At 40.9% G+C, this 23,986-nt stretch overlaps 1 protein-coding gene across 37 annotated transcripts in view; it reads right to left on the bottom strand.

The window, feature by feature from the left end:
* mef2d (myocyte enhancer factor 2d) overlaps window positions 1–23,986 on the bottom strand; it is a 107,331-nt gene that overhangs the window by 56,749 nt on the left and 26,596 nt on the right. For 25 of the 37 annotated variants that reach the window (XM_078933015.1, XM_078933007.1, XM_078933005.1 and 22 more), the window contains 2 exons: window positions 7,891–7,987; window positions 7,634–7,800 (listed from right to left, as the gene is read on the bottom strand). In XM_078933015.1, coding sequence (XP_078789141.1) covers window positions 7,634–7,687 — 54 coding nt within the window. In that variant the 5' untranslated portion in view covers window positions 7,688–7,800; window positions 7,891–7,987. Of the gene's footprint in view, window positions 1–7,633; window positions 7,801–7,890; window positions 7,988–18,861; window positions 19,127–23,986 lie in introns of those variants that run through there. The other 12 variants (XM_078933009.1, XM_011485724.4, XM_078932997.1 and 9 more) reach the window with 1 other exon arrangement.

Here is a 23,986-nt window from a genome sequence, read left to right on the forward strand (position 1 = left end):
CTGAAACAGAATCAAAACCTATTTAAATATCAAAGGCACTTGGTTTGACTCGTCTAGTTTCCAAATCCCTCCTAAACATGACGCAGTAATCTAACTTCACGAACGTTTTTAGCCACCGGATTGAACCTTGTAGGGGCTAAAATAGAGTTTGTGCGTCCGTTTCCTTGCAGATGCCAACAAAAGAAAGTGAAGCTGTGTTTTAAGGAGGCTGCTGCCAGGAACTCAAATTTACAGCAGGAACCTGCTGTAAATGCTGGAGATTCGGTGTAAAACGGCTTCTTCTGTTAATTTCCCTTTTCATTGTTTGAGTTATAGGTAAGTGTTCAGTAGCTTAAAATAAGCTTTTTTTTCTCTGAAGTAAAAAAAAGTCTGAAGTAAAAAAAAGTTTTGACAGAAAATGGGGAAAACTTGAGAGAAACACAATATAGAGGTTATATTTCATCTGAGTTTGTTAATAGAAAAAAAAATTATCGAGGACCTAAAACATTGTTCAGAAACCCTTTTAAAATTAATATTAATGGTTATTTAAATAATAGCAGAATAATAGAGCCTGTTTTCATGAGTAAATCTAAGTTTGTACAGCCAATACTTGTCTAAACCACTTTTAAGGCTCATTATTTTTTATTTACAGTATGTCCAGTTTCCAAGAGAAAAAGTGATGAGCTGTAGGTTTCAGCTGTCAGACATCACTGTGATGCCAGTTTTGGCAGGAAAGTAAAAGAAAAAAAAGAAAGCTCATTTCCCTAAAAATGCTGAAGCGCTCCCCTGAGGCTCAACATCCTCAAACAGAGCTGCTCACCCAGAGTAAGACAGAAACTAGAGATTTTAGTGGAAATCCATTTCGTCAACATTCGAGCTCAAGAATTTGCAATTAGAAACAAAACAAAAGCTTAAAACATATCAAAACAGACAATTTCTTTAATGAAAAAAGGGCTCTGTCGATCCATAACCCCTCCACACAATGTTTGGTTTCTACTTTGCACGTACACGGGCTTTCACTTCCCTCCACATCGCATGCCCCCTCCCAGTCGTTTTCACACTCCGTTATGCTCTTTTCCATGCTCTCCTTCTATGTCACACATGCTCTTGTGCTCTTTTCCGCACTCTCCTTCTGTCCCACATTATTCCCCTCTTTCCCACACACCAGCAGAAACCAGGCTGTTGAACAAGCCCCTTCGGTCGTGTACATGCAGTGCAGGTCTGGGAGTGTTGCGGAGGTCCCTCGTTGTGTGCCGATTGGCTTTAGAAGTGCTTTTCTGCTTTAACTAACTGGTATTTACGATCCTGGGAGATTCGGCTTTGTTTGGATTAAACACAAAGCACTGGACAAACACAGACCCAAAGAGAGAGGAAACAGATTAGCAGAGGCACACGAAGAAAAGCCTTCAGGTACCACCAACATAAAAGGTAAACGTGCGTGCAGGAAGGCTGCAAACATGCTGCACTTCAGGCCACGCCCATGAGTGGCATCACGTTTTCCATCGGATGGTAAACCCGAAAAATGTGACATCACAAATTGAGGTCATGACCTGAAAAAGCAGCATGCCAAAAGGTGGTGTGGTTGTCAGGAACCACACCATGATCCAATTTCTGTTAAGCTACTTCAATTTAAATATCACATTCTGCTTTGTTAACTTTATTTCATTTTTGTTCTGCATTTGAAAAAAAGTCATAAATTGGTACTTTAGAGAAGAAGAAAAACAAACAAATAAAACCCTAACCAATCCAACCCAACAACATATTACTTACTGAATATTTAGATTGTTTTGATTTAAAGACCTACTCTACTGACAATTGTGGTTTTGGTATTTTTAACATGCTTTTGTGGCATTTTCTGATGATGGAGGACATTAAGAAAGTTCTGCATGTATGAGTATTTCTTTATTCAAAGCATTGTGAGCAGAAGCTGATGAAAAAATGCTGTTTTTTTCAAAAAAAAGGGGTATTTGTGTTGTAAAAAAAAAAAAAAAAAAGGCTGGGCGGGCCACAATCTCTCTGCTCCGCTTAAATTAATAGCTCTCGGCAATGGGAAGGGAAAAGTTAGGTTGAAAGTTGCGGAGGAGAATTTCTAATGAACTCCAGCCGCTCTGCAGAAACTATGTCCTAGAAAACCACACAGGTTTGAGGATTTTGGCTAAAGACAGCTCAGTCATACTTTAAAGACCACCGGAAACGTTTTTAGAATAGTTCAAAAGATGATCAGAGTGAGTCTTTAAGATAATAATAATAAAACTGAGCTTTTTTTGGGATAGTTTTTGCTCTTTTCATTAATAATCTCATCCAGTTAATATATGGAAAGTGATGAGGGTTTACCTGGAATGGCATTCAGGCTCAGTGTGGCTGCAGGCTACTCTCTTGACAGCCCCCCATCTGAGCTGCCAGTCTAATTAAGATGAATTGAAGGAGGAAAGAAAAGTAGAAAAAGTTGGATGTGGAGATAGGATGGAAACATTTAGAAGGAAAGCAAGAAAATCAGCCGTTTGGACTTTCAATCTCTTCATTTTTCTCCATCATCTGTCCTCTCGGCTCAGGCACCTGCCATGTTTAAGACCCGCTCATCACTTGTCTCCTTTGCTCCTCTCATTTCCTCTCCCTCGTTTTCTCTTCCACTGTTCTGTCGCTCTTCCCCACATCCTCTCTACCCCCTCCTGCCCTCATGCATCCACCCCCCCCCCCCTCCTTCCTTTTGTGGTCCCTCACTCATTGCTTCCTGCTGCCACAAATCAAATTATATCGGGGTTGTCTCCACGGGCAACCGATCCCCTCCACACACACACCCCCCCTGCTCTCCTGCCTCCCCCACCACATCCCACCTCATCACACGTTGCTAGCATCATCGTCTTAACCTCCTCCCCCCCCCGCCAACACACCAATGCAAGCAGAGTCATCTTTATCTTGGTGCCCATCTACATATCCCCCTCCTTCCTCTTCCTCTTCCTCACTCTCTCGCACAGAAAATGAACAGATAAATTATGTGGCGATGCTGGAAAGGGAGGAAATTAAGGCTGTGCAGGGTGACAAGGAGGGCCGGTGATGAGGAGGAAAGCCCATGCAAACAACCACTGCTTTCCTAACAAATTACAAGGTCATCAATGGAAAACAAACCCAAACGTCCTGGAAAAGCATCGACTTTTCCTTCATCTTGGGAAAAAAAATGGGCCCACGCTGCAATCCTATTGTTTACCACAAAGAATAAACAAGCTGGAGGTAATTGACATTAAGAGCAGAATTGCAAGGTAACCAATGGCAACTGAGAAATAAGACATCCTCAGCGAGGAGGGGAATAAAAAGAACAGAAACTGGGTGAGTGGTTTGATTTGTGTGTGTGTGTGTGTGTGTGTGTGTGTGTGTGCGTGCGTGTGCTTCCATTTGATTCTGTTTTTCTTGGCCAGGTTTTGGTTGTGTGGCAGATGGATGAGGAAACCATCACTGACAACCGCAACCTTCTCTCGCCGTTTCCTGAAGCCAAAATCTCTCTTTAATTGCCAGATTGTTCATAAAATCAAGGCTGGACAGTCGAACCGACAGAGTTTTACCCGCCTCCTTTTGTTTATTTAAGTTTCAAACAATAACTTTTTGAAAATAAATTGTCTCACTGTTGTCTAAAATTCCACACAGTTTTGGATTGAGGGGACTTAGAAGGTTGAGAAAGCAGAATTAGTCACTTTTTAATTTGTCATTTGAAGATTTTCTTTTAATGACTCTCTCAACATTGCAGGAGATGAGGTTAGAGCAGTTATTTCTAGCAGCGAGGCCTTTGAGAAGTGAAGTCCACACCTTTATATAGCATTTTTAAAGGTCAGGTGCTTGTTAAGATTCCTGTGATGGTATCATCAACACATAACACAAAAGAAAACTTGTTAAAACATCTGGTTCTTATGTAGAAAATGAATGTAAGTGAACCGCGGCAATAAAAAGTGAAGGAGAGAAGTTGAAAAGTGCATTTCAGCGAGACACATCCCATCACAGAGATTAAAATTCTTCTGTGTGCTTGATTTACAACAGACAGAAACTACTTTCTTTAAAGTTCTTTTACAATCTGAGGATGAAATCAGTTCATGTGCAGGTTGTGGGTCAATTTTGAAGGAATTCAGCCACAATCCCAAAAATGGGAAGTAAAGAGAAAACAGGAGCTAAAAGTTTGACCAAAACTAAGCCAGAATATTAAGAACAAGTACCCAATAAACGCCAGCAGGATCAGCTCCTATCTTTCACTTTGAGTCAAAAATAAGAAGAATAGTCATTAGACCTTCCAAACCGAAATGTTCCTCAAAAGTTGATGTCTTTAGCAGACAACCATTTGCTTGCATTGCCGCGCTCTTATGGGGACAGATCAGCACATTGAAGGTTTAGGTTTTAGTCGTGTGTTTTCCTTTTAGACTTCGAGGAGACAGGAGAATATCAAAATGAAACACTGACTGTGATTCACTGCCATGTGCACGGCTGCAGCTTCCTTAAAGAAATGTTCCAAGAACTTTAGTGTGGCAAAGCTACGCCAACTACTGCAAAGAAGAGACAGCACTGTTCACACAAAAAGGCCAGAATTGTTTTGTCATTCAAACTGATTTAGAAAAACGACAAAGCAAAAATAACGTTATAAGTAGAAATTGGAATTACTTTTTTTTGCAGGAAGCGGAGGAGAGCCAACTTTAATTATTTTTTTGTCTTTTTAAAGTCCCATAAACTACTCTGGCTCTCATTTTTTGTTCAAAGGATTTATATATATATGTATATTATTCTGGTTCAATTTTCAGTCCAGATTTGCTTTGCAAACAAGCACTTTTGTGCCGTTTTTGGTGCATATGGTTGAGATCCAAACCCTTTCTACCTCCTTGAATGATCTGCAGCAACAGAGCTTTGTGCTTGAAGCCTTTTAGGCTCATCGTGTGACCATCAACCATCTGCTGTTGCCATTAAAATGAAATGTGCTTGCTTATCATCAGTTCTGCCTGCTTTAATACCCTCACGCTAATTTAGACTGCTCCTGGTGGGTAGATCTGAAAGCGTCTGAGTCCAAAAAGCAAGCTAAACAACACCAGATCACAAACCAAATTATTTACACCCGTTTTTTTCTGACTTGCAATCAAATGCAGTCATTCCAATTCAGTAATTTGGTTTCAATATATCCACAGGCTTATGCTTTAAAGTTCTTTTCCAATGAAAAAAGATACTTAGCATCCTTTTTGGCATGTTTGAGATGGTCTACAGCTGTTTCTCGGCATAAATATGATTAGTGATTCAAGATTCTTTCATTTCTGGGAGGAAATCTTGCCTCCTCTCCTCACATCTTCAGCTAAAATAGGTCACAGTAATAATAAAAAGTCAACTCTTTCGGTTTTATCTTTGATGTGACAAATGCTGCTCATAAATTAAAAAAAAAAAAAAATGAAGTGCATTCCAACGTTTCCAGTCCTTTTTTTCTGTGTTCTTCCTTGTGAGTCTTTGTTTCAATAAGAAATGTGGTAATTGAGATGCTGTCATGTTTCCAGCTGGGGCCCACACTCTGAACACTGTTTATTTTGCGAAGCTTATGGCAGCATCTCTGAATCAACATGTAGGAGGTTGACAGAGGGTGCATGTATTCCAAAATTCATTTGATTTCCTTTTAGAGGCTGCACTGTATTAGCTGATCCAACACAGAGACAGTCTGCAAAAAAGCAACAACACATTTCTTCAGCAGCGTTCCACTTCAAACTAAAATGTTGCAGGGTTTTTTATTTCATTTCATTTTACTGTGTAGGTAGTTGGAAAAGCATGAATAACAATATCTGTACTTTTCCCTCAGAAGAGGCATCAAACTATCACGTCGACCAGATTGCCAAGGTGATGAAATAAAACATTTCCGCTAATTAAATCTCTGATTGTGAACTATTTGCGTCGTTTGACTTTGACACAACGACCGTGTTTTACCAAAGAGGGCATCACCTTATTGACAAACAGCTCAACACTTGTTCAATACAAATGCAGACACCATTAACTAAACCCGGTCCGGACTATAACCAACCCCCCAAAACCTGCTTTTTCTATAATTGTGTGCTGACAAATAATGAGCCATCACACTTTGCTGACCCCTGCAGAATCCATTTAATCTCCAATAAAGTAATGAAACCTGCAAAGATTGACGAGGAGAAAACGGAGGATAATTTCAAACCCTACAGCTACCTCGCTCTTTAGGTCTTATTTAGCGAAGCACTTTGGCTCTCTCCTTCTGTCTCTTTTTTTCCATACTCATCTCTATCCCTCTCTGCTTTTGAATGTGGGCACGTCAAATCCATTACTCAATCTGCTCAATGGAGCGAAGCCCATTTACCAGTTGACTCATTTTAGATGGATCATTTATCCTTTCATCCTCTGACAATAGCTCTGATGCAATCAACAGGATTTATTATTTTATTTTAACAAAAAGATGGTATCTCGCAGGAAAATTCACCACTTCATCTGTTTTTTTGGGTTGTTTTATTCCCCCCACCTTAGCTTTTGAGAATAAAACTTTATGGCTTGATCCAAGACTAGAAATGATTTCTCATTAATTTTTTCTGTGGTTAGTCAATATAAAACAATTCACACAAAAATCATGTTATTGTTAATCTGATTGAATGAAATAAGATTGTAAGACCATAAATAAAAGTCAGTGCCAACACCATTTGTAGTCATCAACTCAATCTTGATCTTCACAGCTGTCAGTTGATATGTAGGTCATGAGTTTTTTTTTTCACACCCAATGTCAAAACTTTACCCCTTTATCCTGAGCAAAGGTCAATAGGTCATCTGCTAGTAATTACCTCTAGTTGTAAACTCCCAAGTCTTCACAGTATGAATATCAATTATTGATTGGAAAAATTTATCTTATGTAACCAAATAAATAAAAAGATTTTATTTGTTTATTTTAATAAATAAAAATGTAGTAGCGTATACCAACACTATGGGATGCACTTAAAAGCCTTACTATTTTTCATTTAAAAAATGACAGTGCTCCTTATAATCCAGATCACATTAGATAGGGATTATTTTGGTTTTGCTTATTACTGTTGTTCAAGTGATTTTGAGAGGTACATGGATCTACGTCAAAATGTCTGGTTTGTGTTTTTTACAAGTATCAAAGCAGTTTGATATCATATATCAGTGCTGGACTGTGTTTTTTTTTACTTGTTACCACTGGCTGTTTAAGAAAACTGACTGAGCGTCTTTGTAGATGAAATGTGCTAGACAAGTAAAATTGCTTTGCCAAACTTGTCTTTTCAGGGTGTTGTGAAAACAGATTTTCAATTTCAAATGTTCAAAAACTGATATCTCACAAATGAACAGATCTCCAACTGCATCACTTAAAGGATTTGTAAACTGAAATCAAAACAAATCAGCCCTTTGGCAATGATACCAGCAGATTAAACTTAACCGCAATAACACTGTAGATGATCTTTTACTTTCTGTGTGGTGTTCATTGACTCTGAGCAGCATGCATGAATTGGAACGATGCTTTTCTTTAAAGCTAATTAGACTTTCCTCGTTCAGAATCAGCACAGAAGCAGCCTGTGCTTAATTGCTTCCTGAGCGGAGAGAAGAGGAGCTTTGAGTTGATCCCCTTGTATGTATGTGGGACCCTAACGGCCACATATATCTCCTCACTCCCGCTAACCTGTCTGTTGCGTTCATCAGTGATCCGTTGAATCTGGATCTTTTTCCTCCCCATGGTTTTGGCGTTGCAATGGGAGGAGCCGGGAAACGGAGGTCAAGGATGGCTGTTTTGGGATTTCTTCCTCTTTGGGGCGTTCAGTTCTCTCTGTGTTGCTCCACCAGAAGCACCTGAGTGGTTTTGTGACACAATGTTTAGAAAAAATGGATAAATAAAAAAAAGAGGGAGAAGGACAAATGGAAGAATGGGGTGTGCAGCACCCTCTTCAGATCATGATCCTGTTGCTGAGGGCAGGTCATCCACACTCAGACTCCGCTGGGATCTTCTGCCCTCCCCTTCACCTCTGCTGGGCAGCTCCTGGAAAGATACAGAGGCATTCATCAGACTGAAAAGGGCACAGAGAGAGAGGCTTTGTTTGCATACTGTGACCCAATTCAGCCACTACAAACACTGTCCTTCACCCAACACTAAGACAATAAATGACACAGCAAAACATTTGAAGCACGTTCAAATCAGAAGCACATTTGGCTTAAACTTGGTGGAGATTGGGGTGGAGGGGTGTTTGTGTCGCTCCATGCAAAGCCAGAGGCCCTTAGGGGTCTTCTGAGGAGGGAGGCTGTGCTGTGTCAGCTTCATTAGAGGCATCACCGCCACATCACTGATCTGCAGGTCGCCTACGGCAACCGGCTGCCCAGCCTGGGCCGCCTGGCATGCCGAATGTGATCCCCAATCAGAGGCACAACAGAAACGAGCCACTTAGTTTGTGGATTCTTCCCGTTCAAAACACTGTCTCGTCTTATGAGCATTTCTCTGCAGGAAACTGGGTCTGTGTTTAACCTCATTTGCATCAACTCGACAGTCAGTGCTAGTCAGATGAAAATTACGCTGTTTTTAACGATGTTGACTTGATTTTCTAAGCTATTCGGACAGAAACCAAACATATCTGCAAAGCAGCACGAGCGGAACGATTTTCCAAGGCGCCTCTGACTAATGAAACACAAGTTGACCAATATTACGCCTGCAGATCCGGCTGAAGCTAGTTCTAAAAAAAAAACATGAAATAAAAGTTGTCTATAATGCTTTGACACCCAATCAAATGATATGCAAAAAGATCTACATTTCCCAAGGAATCACAAGAGCCTGAGATCTTCTGCAAAGTCACAAAAAAATATGAATGAGAAAAAATGGCGCTGCAACAGAGGCAGGGACGGATTTAGGCCCTCTTACTACTATTTGTGGATTTGCTTTAAAAATAGTACTCTATATATACATCCAGACAGTGCTTACACACCACACACACACACACAAACAGCCGTGGCCAAGTGGCGGCACAACAGAGCTGAAGCATCTGGAAAGCCTTGAGTACAGACACAACACCGGCTTCTGAGGGTTGTTTGCATTCCTCCTACCTGGGGGAGCAGCAGCAGAAGAAGGCCTTTCATTTGCATCCATTCTTACGAAACAAAGAGCTGGAATCTGTCTGTCATGAGACTGACATTCCTTTTGTGCTGCTGCGAGCGAAGCAGCGAATGCTCATTTAGAGAGAATGCAATTGGTTTTCCTTTGGAGTTAAGTTGCTTATGAATTATGCACCGAGGGAGAAGAATGGAGGCAGGGGGGGTGAAGGAAAAGGGCTGTTATGAGAGTCATAATTGCTTGGTAAAAAGACTTGATGGAGAACTGGAGGCTGCCTAAGCCTGGTTCTTGCGGGGAGCATCCAGCGTGAGCTGCAGGAGCCGAATGTGCCGCATTTGTCACAAATAAGCTTTTCCAACCCCTTCAGCAAAACAATTGTCCAAAAAAGCCACCTTTAACTCCTCTGCTTCTGTTGATCTAGCTGCTATTGACTCACACAGATTTACCGGGAACTTTTCAACAAAGGAGGAGAGTGAATTGTGTCTGGATGCCCTCATTAGTGTCCCTCCGGAGCGAGCAGACATTTCTACCATGCTGCGCATTCACCGCTTTCCTTTAACTTTAAATGACAGAGAATAAAGGAGGTGATAGTTTAACACAAAAAAATTATAATAACAAGGTGTGTGTGTCTCCCTACATTTTCACAGACCTTGTTAGCCACATAGTTTGTGAGAGATTCGCTCCAGTTGCGGTGAAGTTCAAAGGCAGTGAACGGAGGGATTTGTCTTTCGGCTGTGAGCCGATCACACATGAAAAGGCTGCTTTATCTGCCCGGGGTGGTCAAGTCTCGACCTTTTACCCTTCATGCTGCCGCGGCTTGCTTCCCATGTCTGATGTCAGGCAGAATCTCTGCTCTCACATGAGAAGCAAAGGGCCTGGAGTGTGTCTGCTGCCTTGATGAACAGGAGGGAGCGATACAGAGACTCTGGACAATGAAAGGATAGACACCAATGATTAGAAATCCACAGCCAAACTAAATTACGAAGCTGGGGAACACCTACACATTTGATTCCACCAAGGAAATGTTCCTGGAGTGCAACTTTTGAGGGAATGATGGAAGCTGTGCAGCTTCTTCATGCAGTGTGTTTTATAAGTCTAGAATAATTGCTTTATTAGTGAGACTCCCTGTACCCTAAGAAAAAGCCTTCAAAACATTTCTTTTCTCTAAACAATTCTCACCAAAGTTGTGCTAAATAACATCTGGATTCTCATTAGAAAAATACTTTCTATACATAAATATAAATTTAAAAAAAGCATAGTTTTGAGAGAAATTTGTTCCGAGGGTGAACGCGGTAAACGTGACTCGCTAAAGGGCATGTCAGCCAGATTTTCCCTGCCAGTTGTAGTTTGTGAACTAGTTACCTTCCCTCTGACAACCTGCCTCGCCGTCCTCCGGGCTGAAGCTGCCCTTAATATTACTGAGAAGTTGCCACCAATGTTTCTGCTGCAGGCTGAATGCATCACCGCCCGCAGGGAAGGGGCACAGCCCTGTGACTGAGTCATGACATACACACACAAAAAAAAACCACCAAACACTTCCACGCCACGAAATCCAGCAGGAGAACAGGGTGTTTGGCCTAGACGCGCTCTGCGTCATAGAGCAGTTGGCTTTTATTGTGGGGGGACGGGATCTAATGAACAGATGATGAACCCTATGTGAGCGCTGACACACAGCTAACAGGGCACTGGCCGAGGCCGTAATGAGTGGCAATTAAAGCAAGCCAAAATGTAAGAGCTTAAATAACAAATACATCAAACATTAATAAATGGGCATGCATGCTGTCTGTACTCTATACTGTGCGTGTATACATGTCTGGAAGTCGTTTGTGAATGACAGTCAGCCAGCAGGAGGTAGAAGTTGTGGAGGGGACGCAGTGCAGCACAGAAGATGGGTTTGGGCCGGTGGAGCCATGCCAGAAGACAGCTGACAAAGAAATCCGTCACTTTTCCCCGAGTCAGCACTGAACACCAACATCTGTCAAATCTAACCACAGCCAGATCCACTGCTGACACCCACTGCATGGTGCCTAAACTGTGATTACTCAAACCCAGACAAATCTGCCTCTTCACAGCTGGAATAAAGAAACTGTTAGTCATGGAAGTTTAGTAAATTTAGACAACATGCATTCTGTCATATTTGCATGAGTTTATTTTAGTTTTGTGTGCTTATGGAACAGGTTTAAATTAAAATATTAAGTGAAAGTGTAAATAATAATAGAAAAGTGGGTGAAAAAGGAGTTCATTTCACAAAAATGGCTCCAATTGGACAAACATTTCATCTTTTTATTTTTACATATATATTCCAAGTCATGGGCGATATGTTTAACTTTCAGAAAAAGCATTTTCCCATGTCAAGCATAAGTTTTATTTTACTATTGATCAATATTTCTGCAGGTCGTTATGGTCATTTTTAAACACCATCACGAACACCATCACGAACATTATGGTAATTCTCTGAATATTATCAGAAAATTCACTGACATTAAATGACATATTTTTGTTCATTTATGTGCAAATAGATAAAAGACAGCGACTCAAATTTGTACCATTTCCATAGAGCAGTGCTTCTCAATTATGTCTTGCCAGGGCCCCCCTAGGAAAAAGAAAATGTTTCGCGCCCTCCCTAACCCCCTACCTCTAACCCCACACACACACACACTCGCGCAGTGACAATATATTAAGTTAGTATCTATTAAAATTGGGTAAGTATACCTAAAATTGTGTTTTCTAACATTAACAAAAGAAAACAGCAACATAAATCCACTTCCAACAAACATTAACTTTATTTTGCCACACAGAAACCCTGTTCTAGTCTAAAACAGAAAAGAAGCTTAAAGTGCCTGAAATAAAACAATCTGTCAGTCCTTATTTAAACTAGAAACATTTTGACCAACTGAACCATTTGATGCTGAGAAAAATAATTCAATCAATAATTAATATTAAATGTAAATTGATCTGAAACATTAACACAGCAGCACCAATACATTTAACATTTTTAGTCTGTAGATATAGGTAAAAACTTTGTGCTGATTTTTTTTCTAAATGATGGATTGTTTTTTTATGATCTCATCAAGTGTAGCTGTTTTACTGCATTCCCTGCTGTCTTTCTGTTAAATACTGATACCAACTAAACAACAGGTAGACAAAGAAAACATTTATGGAAAATAAAGACACGTCATCAAAATGTCTACAATAGTTCATAAAGAATGACATTATTAGCATGAGCTGAGTAATCTAAAGGCAAGTGATGATCCTGCCCGTGTGCGCGTTCCACCTGGCAGCCTGAGCCCACTATCCCTTCCCTTTCATTCTCACACACGCGTGTGACAGGAGACAGGAGCAGCTGCAGGGACGGCACTTCACAGGTTTCTGTTACAAACTCTATGATAGAACAGAAAATAGGAAACCAACAGTGGCGCAGACTGAGCCGCTGTCACCCCCCCCCCCCCCCCCCCCCATTAAATTTGCGCCCCGGACACTTGCCGTTTTTGCCTGTGCCTAAAACCGCCACTACTGCGCGCCCCCTAGCATCGCATGGGCCCCACTATTGGAGAAGCACTGCCATATTGTGACTCCTGTTCTAATGCGGAGGTAAAGGACAACCAGACAGCTGGCAACAACCACAAGAGCACAGGAAACCTCACGTCAAAGAAAATACTGAAGCACCTGTTATTTAAAGAAATGCAGCCATTAAAGTCTTGAACATTTGACCCAGATCCTTAACTTGAATGCACAATCGCACCGTTAATTAAGAAGCACTTTAGAAAGTTAGTTAGTTTATATATCTCTGTGTGTCTGCTTGTGTTTTCACTTTAGGTAACCCTGCCATTACAGCCTTCACCTTAAAGTAAAGTAAAGTAAAGTAGTGCATAAATGCTAAAATGTTCTATTTATCTTCAACAGTACATTTAATCAATTAATGCTAACAATAATAATAAAATTATGTGTGAAATGTGTGCGAGTCAAGCAGTTCATTATAAGCCCAGTTTGCATGTCTAACTAAAAGTTTGGCATCTTGCTAATTGAGCTCTTCCTCAAATGTCTTACAGCTTTGTGGCTCCTCATGGTGATGCTGAACTTTAATTTGAGGAAAACATGGTTAGGAGTTATCAGAAGAAAAAAAGTCAAAGCTGCGAAAGCTGAGGGGAACAGTTAAGAAGTGGAAAAAGCATTGCAAAAAATACATCATCATTCAAAAACAATTTTCCCTGTGACAATAGCATTCAATCTGCTCCTCAACAGCTTACTGCATCCATCATAATACAGAAAGTAACCTAATTATGGTCTCACAGTTTGACTTATGGTAATTTTACAAAGAAGAGCAAGGGCTTGAAGGGAGGTGATGATCCCATTTCTGCCTGAAGTCCTTTCATGTATTCATTTTATTACTGGCTTTTATACGCTCCTCGTTCTAATAACTGGTTAACATCAGGAGTTAAAAATACAAAGTTCAGAAAATCCCAAAGGAACCACGTACCACTGACACCACTGCGTTTAAAGATGTTGAATCTCACACCAAAGCAAGCTGAGAAAAATACCTTCAATTATGTGACTTGATCTGCTGCTTCTTTGAAATTTGTGAAAAATGTCTGGATAACTTAACACGTCTGCTGGAAAATTAACACACAAGTTAGTTAACAGCTTGCAGAGATGATTTAGGGCTTTGAGTTTTCAAAAGGAGGCCTTCTGGCAGCAGCTGGAATGATGCTCTCCGCGGCTGCCCGTGAAAATGACGGATCTGTGCTTCTGTTTGAGGTAGGAATGATCAATATTTAACCAATATTTGTTCCCTCACGTGCTCAATCACAAAGGTCTGACACGATGGAACAAACAAAGGATGACAAATGATCCTATCACATTCTCTGCACAACTGGGAGTCACGTGAGATCAAATCCACAGGTGTCGCTCTGTTTTATGGAGAAACAAAGAAATGGTGTAAAAAGTACAAACTCCAACGAACTGCAGAATGCTAACAGCCTTACCTATCCTTCAACCTTTCAATTAGAGGTATGATAAGAGTTTTCTTCAATGCAGTTATGAAATAATCCACATACCAGGGATGCTCACAAGTCTTGTTTTGCAAGTTCAAGTCAAGTTTTAAATTACTTTTTAGACAGTTGGTGCCTCTGCATTCCTGAAGCAAAACCATTAGAAAGGGAGCTTTTATTTCTAGACATAACAGCGATGTCCTGGTGCTAAAACATAGGAACAAACAATGGAACATTGTTCACAAGTCCCTAACCACAAAACTCAAGAACTTGACATAGAGTCCATTGCCTGTATATGAGACCTGGAGTGTGACATCACCTATAGAAAATGGATAACTTCCAGTTCCAACCAAATTAAGTCAACTCAGTCGCCATTATTTTGCAATACACACGCTGCTTTATTGGAACCAGACGACATCAGCAAGTTGGTCCAAGTCCAAGTCAACATTTCTACAGAAACTACTCTTGCAAATCAGGAGTGAGCTTGTTGGAAGTCCACACCCTCACCATTTGATGGTGGTCTGCACGAAAGCTGTCAAATCAAAATTATTCAAGCCTTTGATTGATTCGTCTACAACTTGTCTACAACTTGTCTACAACAAGTCTACAACTTCTTTAACTTTCACTACAAAAAATTTAAAAAGGAAAATTGGATTAGGAAGACCATTAAAAACCGGTATTAGAGGAAGTATGGTTATTCTGACAAATTGAATGACTGAGTAATGGCTGTTGATATCTTAATAGGAAGTATATAGAATTCTAGCTGCTTGGAGCCAGTGGGTACTTCATATCCGGAATGTGAAGGAGGAAGGGTCACAAAAGCCTCGTTTCCAGTGAACGGTATGGAACAGTACGGTCCGGTAGGGTTCAGGGAATTCAGGTGAGTGTTTCCACTTAAAGTTGGACCATCACAGGGCATATGGGGTGAAGCTAACAACAACAACAACAAGTGGAGGTAATCTATCAGCTTGGCTTTTGGTAATTCCTAAATACGCAGAATTTAATATTGTTTGAGAGAAGATTGCGGACGGCAAAGTTAAAGTGAACCAGAGTTCAGAGCCATCTCAGACCCATCTTTTGAGGTAGTCTCAATTACTTTCCAATTGGTCTGAGCTTCAGTTCGCTCTGAGATTCCTCAGTCTAAATACAATCCGTTCTCGGAGCAGAACAACTGGACCAAAACGGCCACCATAGCCAGTGGTCACGTGATCTAAACACACTCAGAATGTAGCAACAGTTAAGCCGTGGCAACAAAAAGCAACGATTGTCGTGTTATCAAAGAGGACATTTAGGTCCAACTCCTTGTTACAACGTTTATTTTAACACAGTTGAAAATGCGTCTTACACGCTTTTTTCCTTAACAGAATTCTCTTAAAATAAGACCATAACACCACAACAATAAGACACAGCAATTCATTAAAATATGGTCAGATGAATGCAGGCTCATCAAAACAATTTTTAACATGATCCACATTGCTTCTTACTGTTTTCCCCAAAATCTATATGCCATAAACACTTCTCAGCATTCATTTTTAGACGTCTTCTTGTCGGTAACCGCCCTGCAGCATGCCTCCATTGGACCAAAAAAGTGAGTAAAAAGTGTTGAGCCTGACGTTGATACAGACATACAAAATTGGTCAGCGAAATATAAAGTTTGAATAACCTACACAACCTTTAATAATTTCTGCCTCTAGTTGTTTTGCCCCGCCCTTGTAATTCTTGACCAATGAGTGAACAGATTTGTATTCATGTGGTTTTGTTTACTAGCTTTGGTTCGAATCAGGAAAGGTCACTTGACGGCAGTTTGAATAAAAACCAAACGCAAAGTTCAGACCTCGATCCGGACCAAATTGAGCGGACTGGGTCCGGAACAAACGGTTTTCCCAGTCTGAATGGATCACAAGTTTCAGGTCCAAGTCCAAATCTATGCCACATGGCAGATGTCAATCTCACAGCAAAGCCAACCGAGAAAAATTACCTCTAACGATCAAAAGATATCTCGGATATTTTGGAGCGACTAAAGCAAACTTTAGACGAAGCATTCACTAGTGTTGTCATGAAAATTATTCTCAAAACAGGGAAGAAATTAATACTTCGATCTGACCCAGAAAGACCCACAGTCCGGGCTGACGGATTCGGGGGGAGATCGGTGTGTATTTGGGTCACTGAAAATCCCTCATCTGCCCTGACGAGGGTAGCTCTGCGGCCCAACCTTGAGGCTGTCCTGCCAACACCAGCTGTGTGATATTTACAGCCTGTTGCCTCATGTTCCCGAGCAACCATTGGACACAGCTACCACCACACTCATGCCTCAGGTCACCAAGCAGGCATCTTTGCAGTATCAACAAAATGCTGAGGCCGTCTCGGTGGTCGGAGCTTCAGCAGGTGGAGCAAACGCAGGACACTCTGACAAACGGTGGAGGGGGAAGCGGTGCTGCTGGCCTCACATCTGAGGCCTGGCTCATGATCGTGCCCGTATGTCCAGGTTGCCAACTCTGGCAGTGGAATACGATCTCCCTCTTCGCTCCTCTCCTTCTAACCAATCATGGGTGAGATTTTGGAGAGGTGGGGGAGAGTTGGGGGGGCTGATGCACTGCAAGGGCAGCACTTCAGAGGTGGTGGTGTGGGGGAAGGGATGAGATGCGACAGGAGGGGTAGTAACGAGATCTGCGCCTCTTGGCTCATGAATCACGCCTGCGCTGCCAGGCCGCTATCAATACTACTAAGCCAGCAAACACACACAGCGCATATGTAAAAACAATTGCACATACTCACAAAAGAGAAAAACAACAACAAAAAAAACACACCTACGCATTTAACACAGGGTGCCCTAACTGTCACTGATCTACTGTTTGCATTCATTGCCTTTGGCATGAATACAATAAAAAGTACCTAGCTAATACTCATAATCCACTCGTGCATGCAAGTACACACACAGACACAAGTGGGTCTTTTGTCCAGAGGCTCAGAAATTGTGTTACTTTGGCAGCCAAGGATTACTTTTGGTACACTAGCTGACTAAGACTTGTCACTGCTTCACCAGCATGGAATATGCAGTTTAACCTGTCAGGTTACAACCCAGCCAAAGGTGAACACCATGCTAAAGGGCACACCCATCTCAGAGAGATGTAAAGAAAGCCTACGCAAGCTGAAACCACCATAAAACATCAGGTTCTAGTTTAAAGATTGTTACATTTCTTCAAAATTCACAAGCAATCATCAGTAAAATGATTGTACTGTTGACCGTTTCATCTTTTTAGTTGCAAACTCACCTGGAAAAACGTCTCACATACAAAAGTTCACAAGCTACCTGTCATTTGGCTAACAGGTGGGATCCTTACCAACTTTTTTTTTCAGCAAAAATACTTTTGCCTTACTGGGTATTTACAGAATTCCAAACAGTTTTTCTCATGTCAAACTAGCTGTGGCACAACGACAAAAGCTCAGTGACGTATGAAAATGACTTCAAGGCAAAAACACTGGTTACGTCAATGTGACACATAAAAAAAAGGGTGAGAACACCCGTACAAAAGCTTGTCATCCCTGGTCAAACATGTTCTTGCAAAAGGATGGCTCTTACACAATCCAGACAGGCAAGATCAGGACGACCGATTGACACAAAATAATAATCCTTTATCTACAAAGCCATCAGGCTTATTTTTGTGAATGCAGGTGAGTGGGAGGAGAAAAAATGTGCTTGTTTTGGCTGGAATAAAACCTGAAATGTTTGAACTACAACTATGAAAAGTGGGCACAGTATGCAAAGGGCACTCAACAATAACAATAATACTAATAATAATAACAATAATAATAATAATAATAATAATAATAATAAAACAGAGAATGATAAATATGGGAAGAAAAACCATTACAAATATAAACAATATAAACACATTTTAAAACATGTTTTAAGACAAACTGAATATTCGGATTTATATTTCAGACTCATTTCTGGAGTGATATTCCATGAAGTTCAAAATCTCCCAGCTCAGAGAGTTTCTTTTTTTTTTTTTAAAGACTCAGCCGCAGTGCCTTTGTTGTCAAGATAACCTTCAAAACAAGTGTTAAGCAGCTGCTAGGAGACTCGAAATCTGCCCAGTCTGTTTCATGCTGGTTTAAAAATATCAACAGGAAACTATACAGCTTGTTTTTTAAATTCAGGAATAAAAGAAAGCTAGAAAGCTTTGTTTGGTTACACAATCCTAAAAAGCAAAAGTAAAAAAAAAACTGAAAATATTTTACCTTATTAGAATAAGGAAAAAAGACAACCTTAAGTCTAAAATAGAAACACGGATCAAACTGTAAACTTGAAAATTACAAAACAGTATAAACAAGCGCTGAAAACATGAGCGTCCCAACTCTTGCTCAACATGGAGATGGACATGAAGAAAGAAAAAGAACAGGTGTGATGTTAGGGAGCTGAATAACAACACAAGCTATTCACCATATATCACCACAACTGCTCTCCTTCACTTTTGATCCTCTCTCGGTGGATTTGAGGCAGGGAGAGGTGTCAGCATGGTGGCTGACGATGTACAACAGGCCACACTGAAAGTCACCTCACACTCCTCGCTATCTACCTCGTAAAGTCCTTAGAGGCGCCAGCAGTGGAGCCCCACTGACGTCTTCCCGGACTGATTAGAGAATGAACAACTTTCAACACTTCCAAAACTGTCCTCCCAGCATTTCGCCAAAATTAAACAAAAACTTGAGATATTTAAACAGTGTATAAAATCTGAATTCTTCCAACGATTTCACATTTTCCACTTTCTGTCCCAAAGGTTATGCAAGTTCCCCGCAAACACAGAACTGTCATTACCATCTTACCGTTAAAGTTAGAAGGCGCAATAAGAAGGAAAACCAAAAACAATATTCCGGTCTCAGCGATCACAGAGGGATACAGTCCTGAGGAGACGGCCCGTCTAACTCTGAGCAGCACATGTGCCACTCTGCCATCCACCGCTGAGGTGACAACTGCTGCTGGAACGCCTCACTCTGGACGCCCCAAATTACCCCTCTCACCGGACACCCCACGTCACCCTTAGCGCCCCCCCCTGCTGTTGCTGCTTCTTGTCACAACCCCCCCCCCCCAAACCCCCCACAGTCACATAGTGTTTTAATCTTCTCCCTCCTCACCCCTAAGCCCCTCCTAGGTCACCCTTTGCCCTAATATGTCTTCAGCAACTGCCACCAATTCATCAGTGTCCATGTTGGCAATGAGGAGCCTACTGACTGATTCTTCATAAGACTTTTCAGGCCATTTACTTCAAGCCATGCGATCTTAAAAGCTACAAATAATTGCTTAAGCTATTTTATTATTTCGTCTATAAATTGTTTGTTTAATGAAGTTCCCACAGTTCTGAGTTTTTATTAAAATATTTGAAGTTCTTCCATTTCGAAGTTATGCAACTCCTTGAAATGATTCCTCAAACTTCAGATTTTCAGACTTGATTGAACACAAACTGGAAGTTTAATGAAGTGTGCCACGCGGATGAGGGAGTCACTTGCTGCCTTGCTGTCTGTCAGATCTTTGGTGCACACCAATCTGTCCCCTGTGCACATGTGTGAGTGTACATCTTCCATTTGGATCATAAGCTGCTGCCAACAGGATGGCAGCTGCCAGCATACTTTTTGTTCCACTGGAAGCTTAGCCCCCCCCCAACAAGCTACCTCTTAAATCTTTACACACACACACACACACACACAGAAAGGTTTCACAACATACACTTTCATGCTCAGCTGTTGGAGGGTTTACCACACCGGTAACGTCTCGTGCCACAACGCCGGAATTTTTGATGTTCGGTTTTAAAGTGACTCCACTGCTGTCAGACTTCAACAATGGTGCCACCACCCTGTCAGCTCCAATGCAGTCCTGCTGCTGACACTTCTGTTCTGATAAAATGTCCAAAAGTGTGGAAATCAAAACAAAAAAAAGTCTTCCTGGTGGGCCACCGTTGGATGACTGTGGAACGGACTGTAAAAGGAGAGACTTGTTCTGTGTGACTGTTTGCGATGGAGATGCTGCTTCCCAAGAAATGAATCCCTGCCGGAGCCCTTTCCCGACCTTGAAATCTCCGAGGAGGCCTGGAGGGTGTGGGAAACGGGAGGCCAGGAGTCTGCTAAACAGTTGTGTCACTGAGTTTCCACACAACTCGGCACATGAATGTTCGGGTGCAGGCACGTATGTACCCGTAGCTTGATGGGTTAAACAACAGGCTAAAATTCCAACGGCGGATTCCATCCCCAAGCACAAACTTGTATGGAAAAATCAGATCAACAGAATAGAAAAAGAAGTAACTTCTCCTAATTCGTCTGGGGCACAAAGTCCATCAATGAACAGTTTGGAAAAAGTTCTAATTTTACTCTGCTGGGGACAAAATAAGCTTCAAAACAAGTCCTCAAACTACCTTCACCATCTGCCGGGCGTCAGGTTTTTCTCCCCCTTCTTTGGCATTCACATTTGTCGTTCACGTGCACGACTGCCTGGGGCCCACCATGTTAAACACACAACCTTGGCCTGGAGCCTAAAATGGAGATCTACAAGGCTACCTCCGGTCTTCCTGCCACAACCTCAATGCTGGCCAAGACTGTGTGGTGCAAGCTCCATGTGGTGGGGATCCGGCAGTGAGAAGAGGCAGGGGAGGCACAAAAGGGATATCTATTCTTTCTTTTTAAACCAAACTGAGAGCAAGCAGCTTCTTTGCCGACAGCCACGTGTATTTATGATGAAAGGAAACACAAAAGCAATAATCCACAGCTCTTGCAGAGATAAACATCCATCCATGTAGCTGTGCTGAAAAAAAATCCTTTGGAATGGTTGTGGAAAAAGCAAATAAAAATATGTTTTTTGTCTATTTTCTCTGGTGAAAGACATTTTACCTGAGGGATATACAATGCTAAAGCAAAACTCAAAGGCTTTAGTTGAAGATAAGCTTATTTGGTACTTTGTCTTTGTACCAAATGACTAATAGGTTAGTGAATAAACATGATATGCTTTCAAGGGTTTGACAGTGAATACCCTGATTATGCAAATCTGCCTCCCTCTCGAGGATGAGGTAAATTAAAAAAAAAACAAGACAAAGCCTTTTTATTGGTGAAGCAATAGAGTTTTGTATTTCTTGTGTAAGTGACCCACATTATTCGATGAGTTCCTGTTTCCCCCATCTTGTTGAAAACTCTTTTTTTTGTGTATTAAAGCTAAACAGATGAACAATTCAAAAGGCAGAATGGAGATAAGCGTTATTACCCCAAAGTATCCATCATGAAATTATAAGCATTTCATCTTAGAAATCTGGTGAATTCCTCCCCAAAGAGCCTTTAGTGAATTTAACCAACTTACCATTCAATTATCGCCCACTGATTTCCATTTATGTCAACATACTAAAGAATTCCATTAAGACGAACAAAGGTCCTCCCATGTGGTCTAGAAATTAGTAAGTGGGTCAAAAATGGCCAATTTCTCTGAAAGAAATTCCATTAAATTGGTGAAGTTTCATTTAACAACGGAGAATCTAATGCCTGACGGTCATGAGGGTCAAAAGCTGTTATTGGCGACACAATTCTAAATCGCTTACTTAACAAAATTCCATGAAGATCCCATAGTATTGAGAGAATTGAGATTGATTTTTCTCCTAAGGTCAATGTGGCTCAAAGAACAAGCATGTGGAGGGAGGGGGTGAGACAAGGCTGTATGTGTTTTGTTGTTTCATGAGCCTCGCTCTGACTCTCCACAGAGGTTCACCTCCTGAAGACCCAACTGAAGGAAAAAAGGAGCTTTTATCCCTGAATCCAATTTGTTTTTAAGAGTTGGCTGCTGATAAATGTCTGTCTCAACTTAATTAGTAAAATTATTTTGACTATTTCTTTTCTTTTTTCCCCCCATCTTAAATCTCCTAGGGACTACATATCAAACATTTTTAATTAAATGTAAAAAAAATAATCAACTCAGATTTTTACAAGGATTGCCAAATTTTAAAGTCCTAATTGTTCTCCTCTGAGAAACTACAGATACGTAGGAAAAGAAGATGGAAAATAATAATTTTTCTTCCACAATATAACAATCCATTTCTAAATTTTCTCGAGTCTTTAGCTCTTGTATAATCAATGAATAAATAGCTTTATATTCAAGTTTCCATACAATTATAGTTATGCATGAATTAAAAAGCCAATTCAGGATCTGCTTTTACAGACATTGGTGACATCTACTGAAATGCCATTTACCATAATCACATTCAAACACACTGATTCCTTTATTGTAACCTTACAAAACTTTATTTAGGCAGTGACCAGCGCTGAACTTAAGTCCTCAGTCTCTTAGTCTGTCAGAATTTTGTGCCTCCAAGCCCTTAAAGCTGTCACAGCGGAAGGCTAAAGGTCGTAAGCAGCAAGACAAGCCTCAACAGAAGAATAAACCTGTTCCCTTCAACTGCCTGCCTCAATCAACCGCTTCACCCTTTGCCCCCAAAGAACTCAATGAGGTTTCCTGTTTTTCAGAACATCAATGTCCCGTCAGCATCCTCCTCTTCATCAAATTCCCATTCCAGTACTTGATAATTAGAGTCTGATAATTGTAAGATCAATAACGCACCGCTGCCTTCATAAGCAAAGGCAATCTCTGCGGACTAAAATAATAAAGGAGCGGCTTCTTGTGTACTGTACAACTTTTTAAAGGTGTTACTTTTGTGGTAAAAGCTTCCTCTCTCGGGGCCAAGTCAGTTAAAATAGAATAACAACTAGCCGCGCTCTCCTAATTAATGCTCCGCGCTTGTTTCCACATTATATTTTAATCTATCAGGTAAATTAAAGCCATAAATCACTCAACACCTGTGACTCCCACGCCTGTTTAAAGGATGCCCGACATTTAGCTTACGCCCAGAAAAATAAGAGCAGACGTCTGTAATCAGATGCTCATCAATGTCAAAACCATGGAGGTTTCTGGAGTGAGGGGCTTTGAATAGGAATATCTCTATGAAATGATCATTATTGTTAACAATTAAAGTAGATTTGACTCCTTTCCTAAGCTTTTTGTCTTAAAATCATTGATAATAATATTCATGGTTGCCAATAATGCTGGTTAAGACATGAAGAATTCATGTCTTACGTGTAAGAATTAATGTAAACAGAAAAACGTGACGGTTTAGTCGCAGACAAGAACCAGTGCTTGGTTTTTAAAAGTGCTGAAGTGAAAGATTGGAAAGAAATACTTCGATGTTAGGATTTACTTTAGAGATTCAGAGAATCCCCACTTAAAAAAAAGTCAAATTTAAAGATGGCGTTGTAATTTCACAAATTATGAACAATTTTGCTTTGGCTTGTTTTCAGAACCCATTAGAAACAGTAAACACTTGTTTGAAAAGTAAAGTTAGTAGGGGTGTAACGATACATGTAGTAGAATCGAACCGTTTCGGCACGGCATTCTCGCTTCGGTTCACTTTTGTACCGTTTCGGTACGTTTTTTCTTATTTTTCCCGCATATGCATTGTAACGACCCAGCGGCTTTGTCACTCGTAGAAACAAGAGGCGAGCTGCTAATGAAGTAGCTGTGTTGACTGTCCTTGCCCCATACTCCACACACCCTCTAACAGTCTCAGATAGAGTAGACAGAGAAATAGATTGCGCCATCTCCTTTCCAGCATTAAATCCTATTTATTATGAACACACACAAACAGCGCAACAACATCAACCTCGCTTCTCTTCATAGCTCTCTCAGTGAAGGTAAAGGATTAAACACACAAGATTTCACACTTCCCATGAGTCTTAGTGGCTATAGGCGGGGCTAACCCCCAGGTCGCCACTGTATTAACTTTGCGCCGAGGCAGAAGTAATGTTATCCGTGAGCTTCCTACGAGACGCTATTAGGTGATGGACAGTAAGCATGTCAACATATGGCTAATGCAGACGCAAGGCCAGAGATGAGGACCCCCCCCATCTCCTTACATCTCCTTACGCTCTC

Source organism: Oryzias latipes, chromosome 16, assembly GCF_053564925.1.
Source record: "Oryzias latipes strain Hd-rR chromosome 16, Olatipes_Hd-rR_3.1".
Classification (NCBI taxonomy): Eukaryota; Metazoa; Chordata; class Actinopteri; order Beloniformes; family Adrianichthyidae; genus Oryzias; species Oryzias latipes.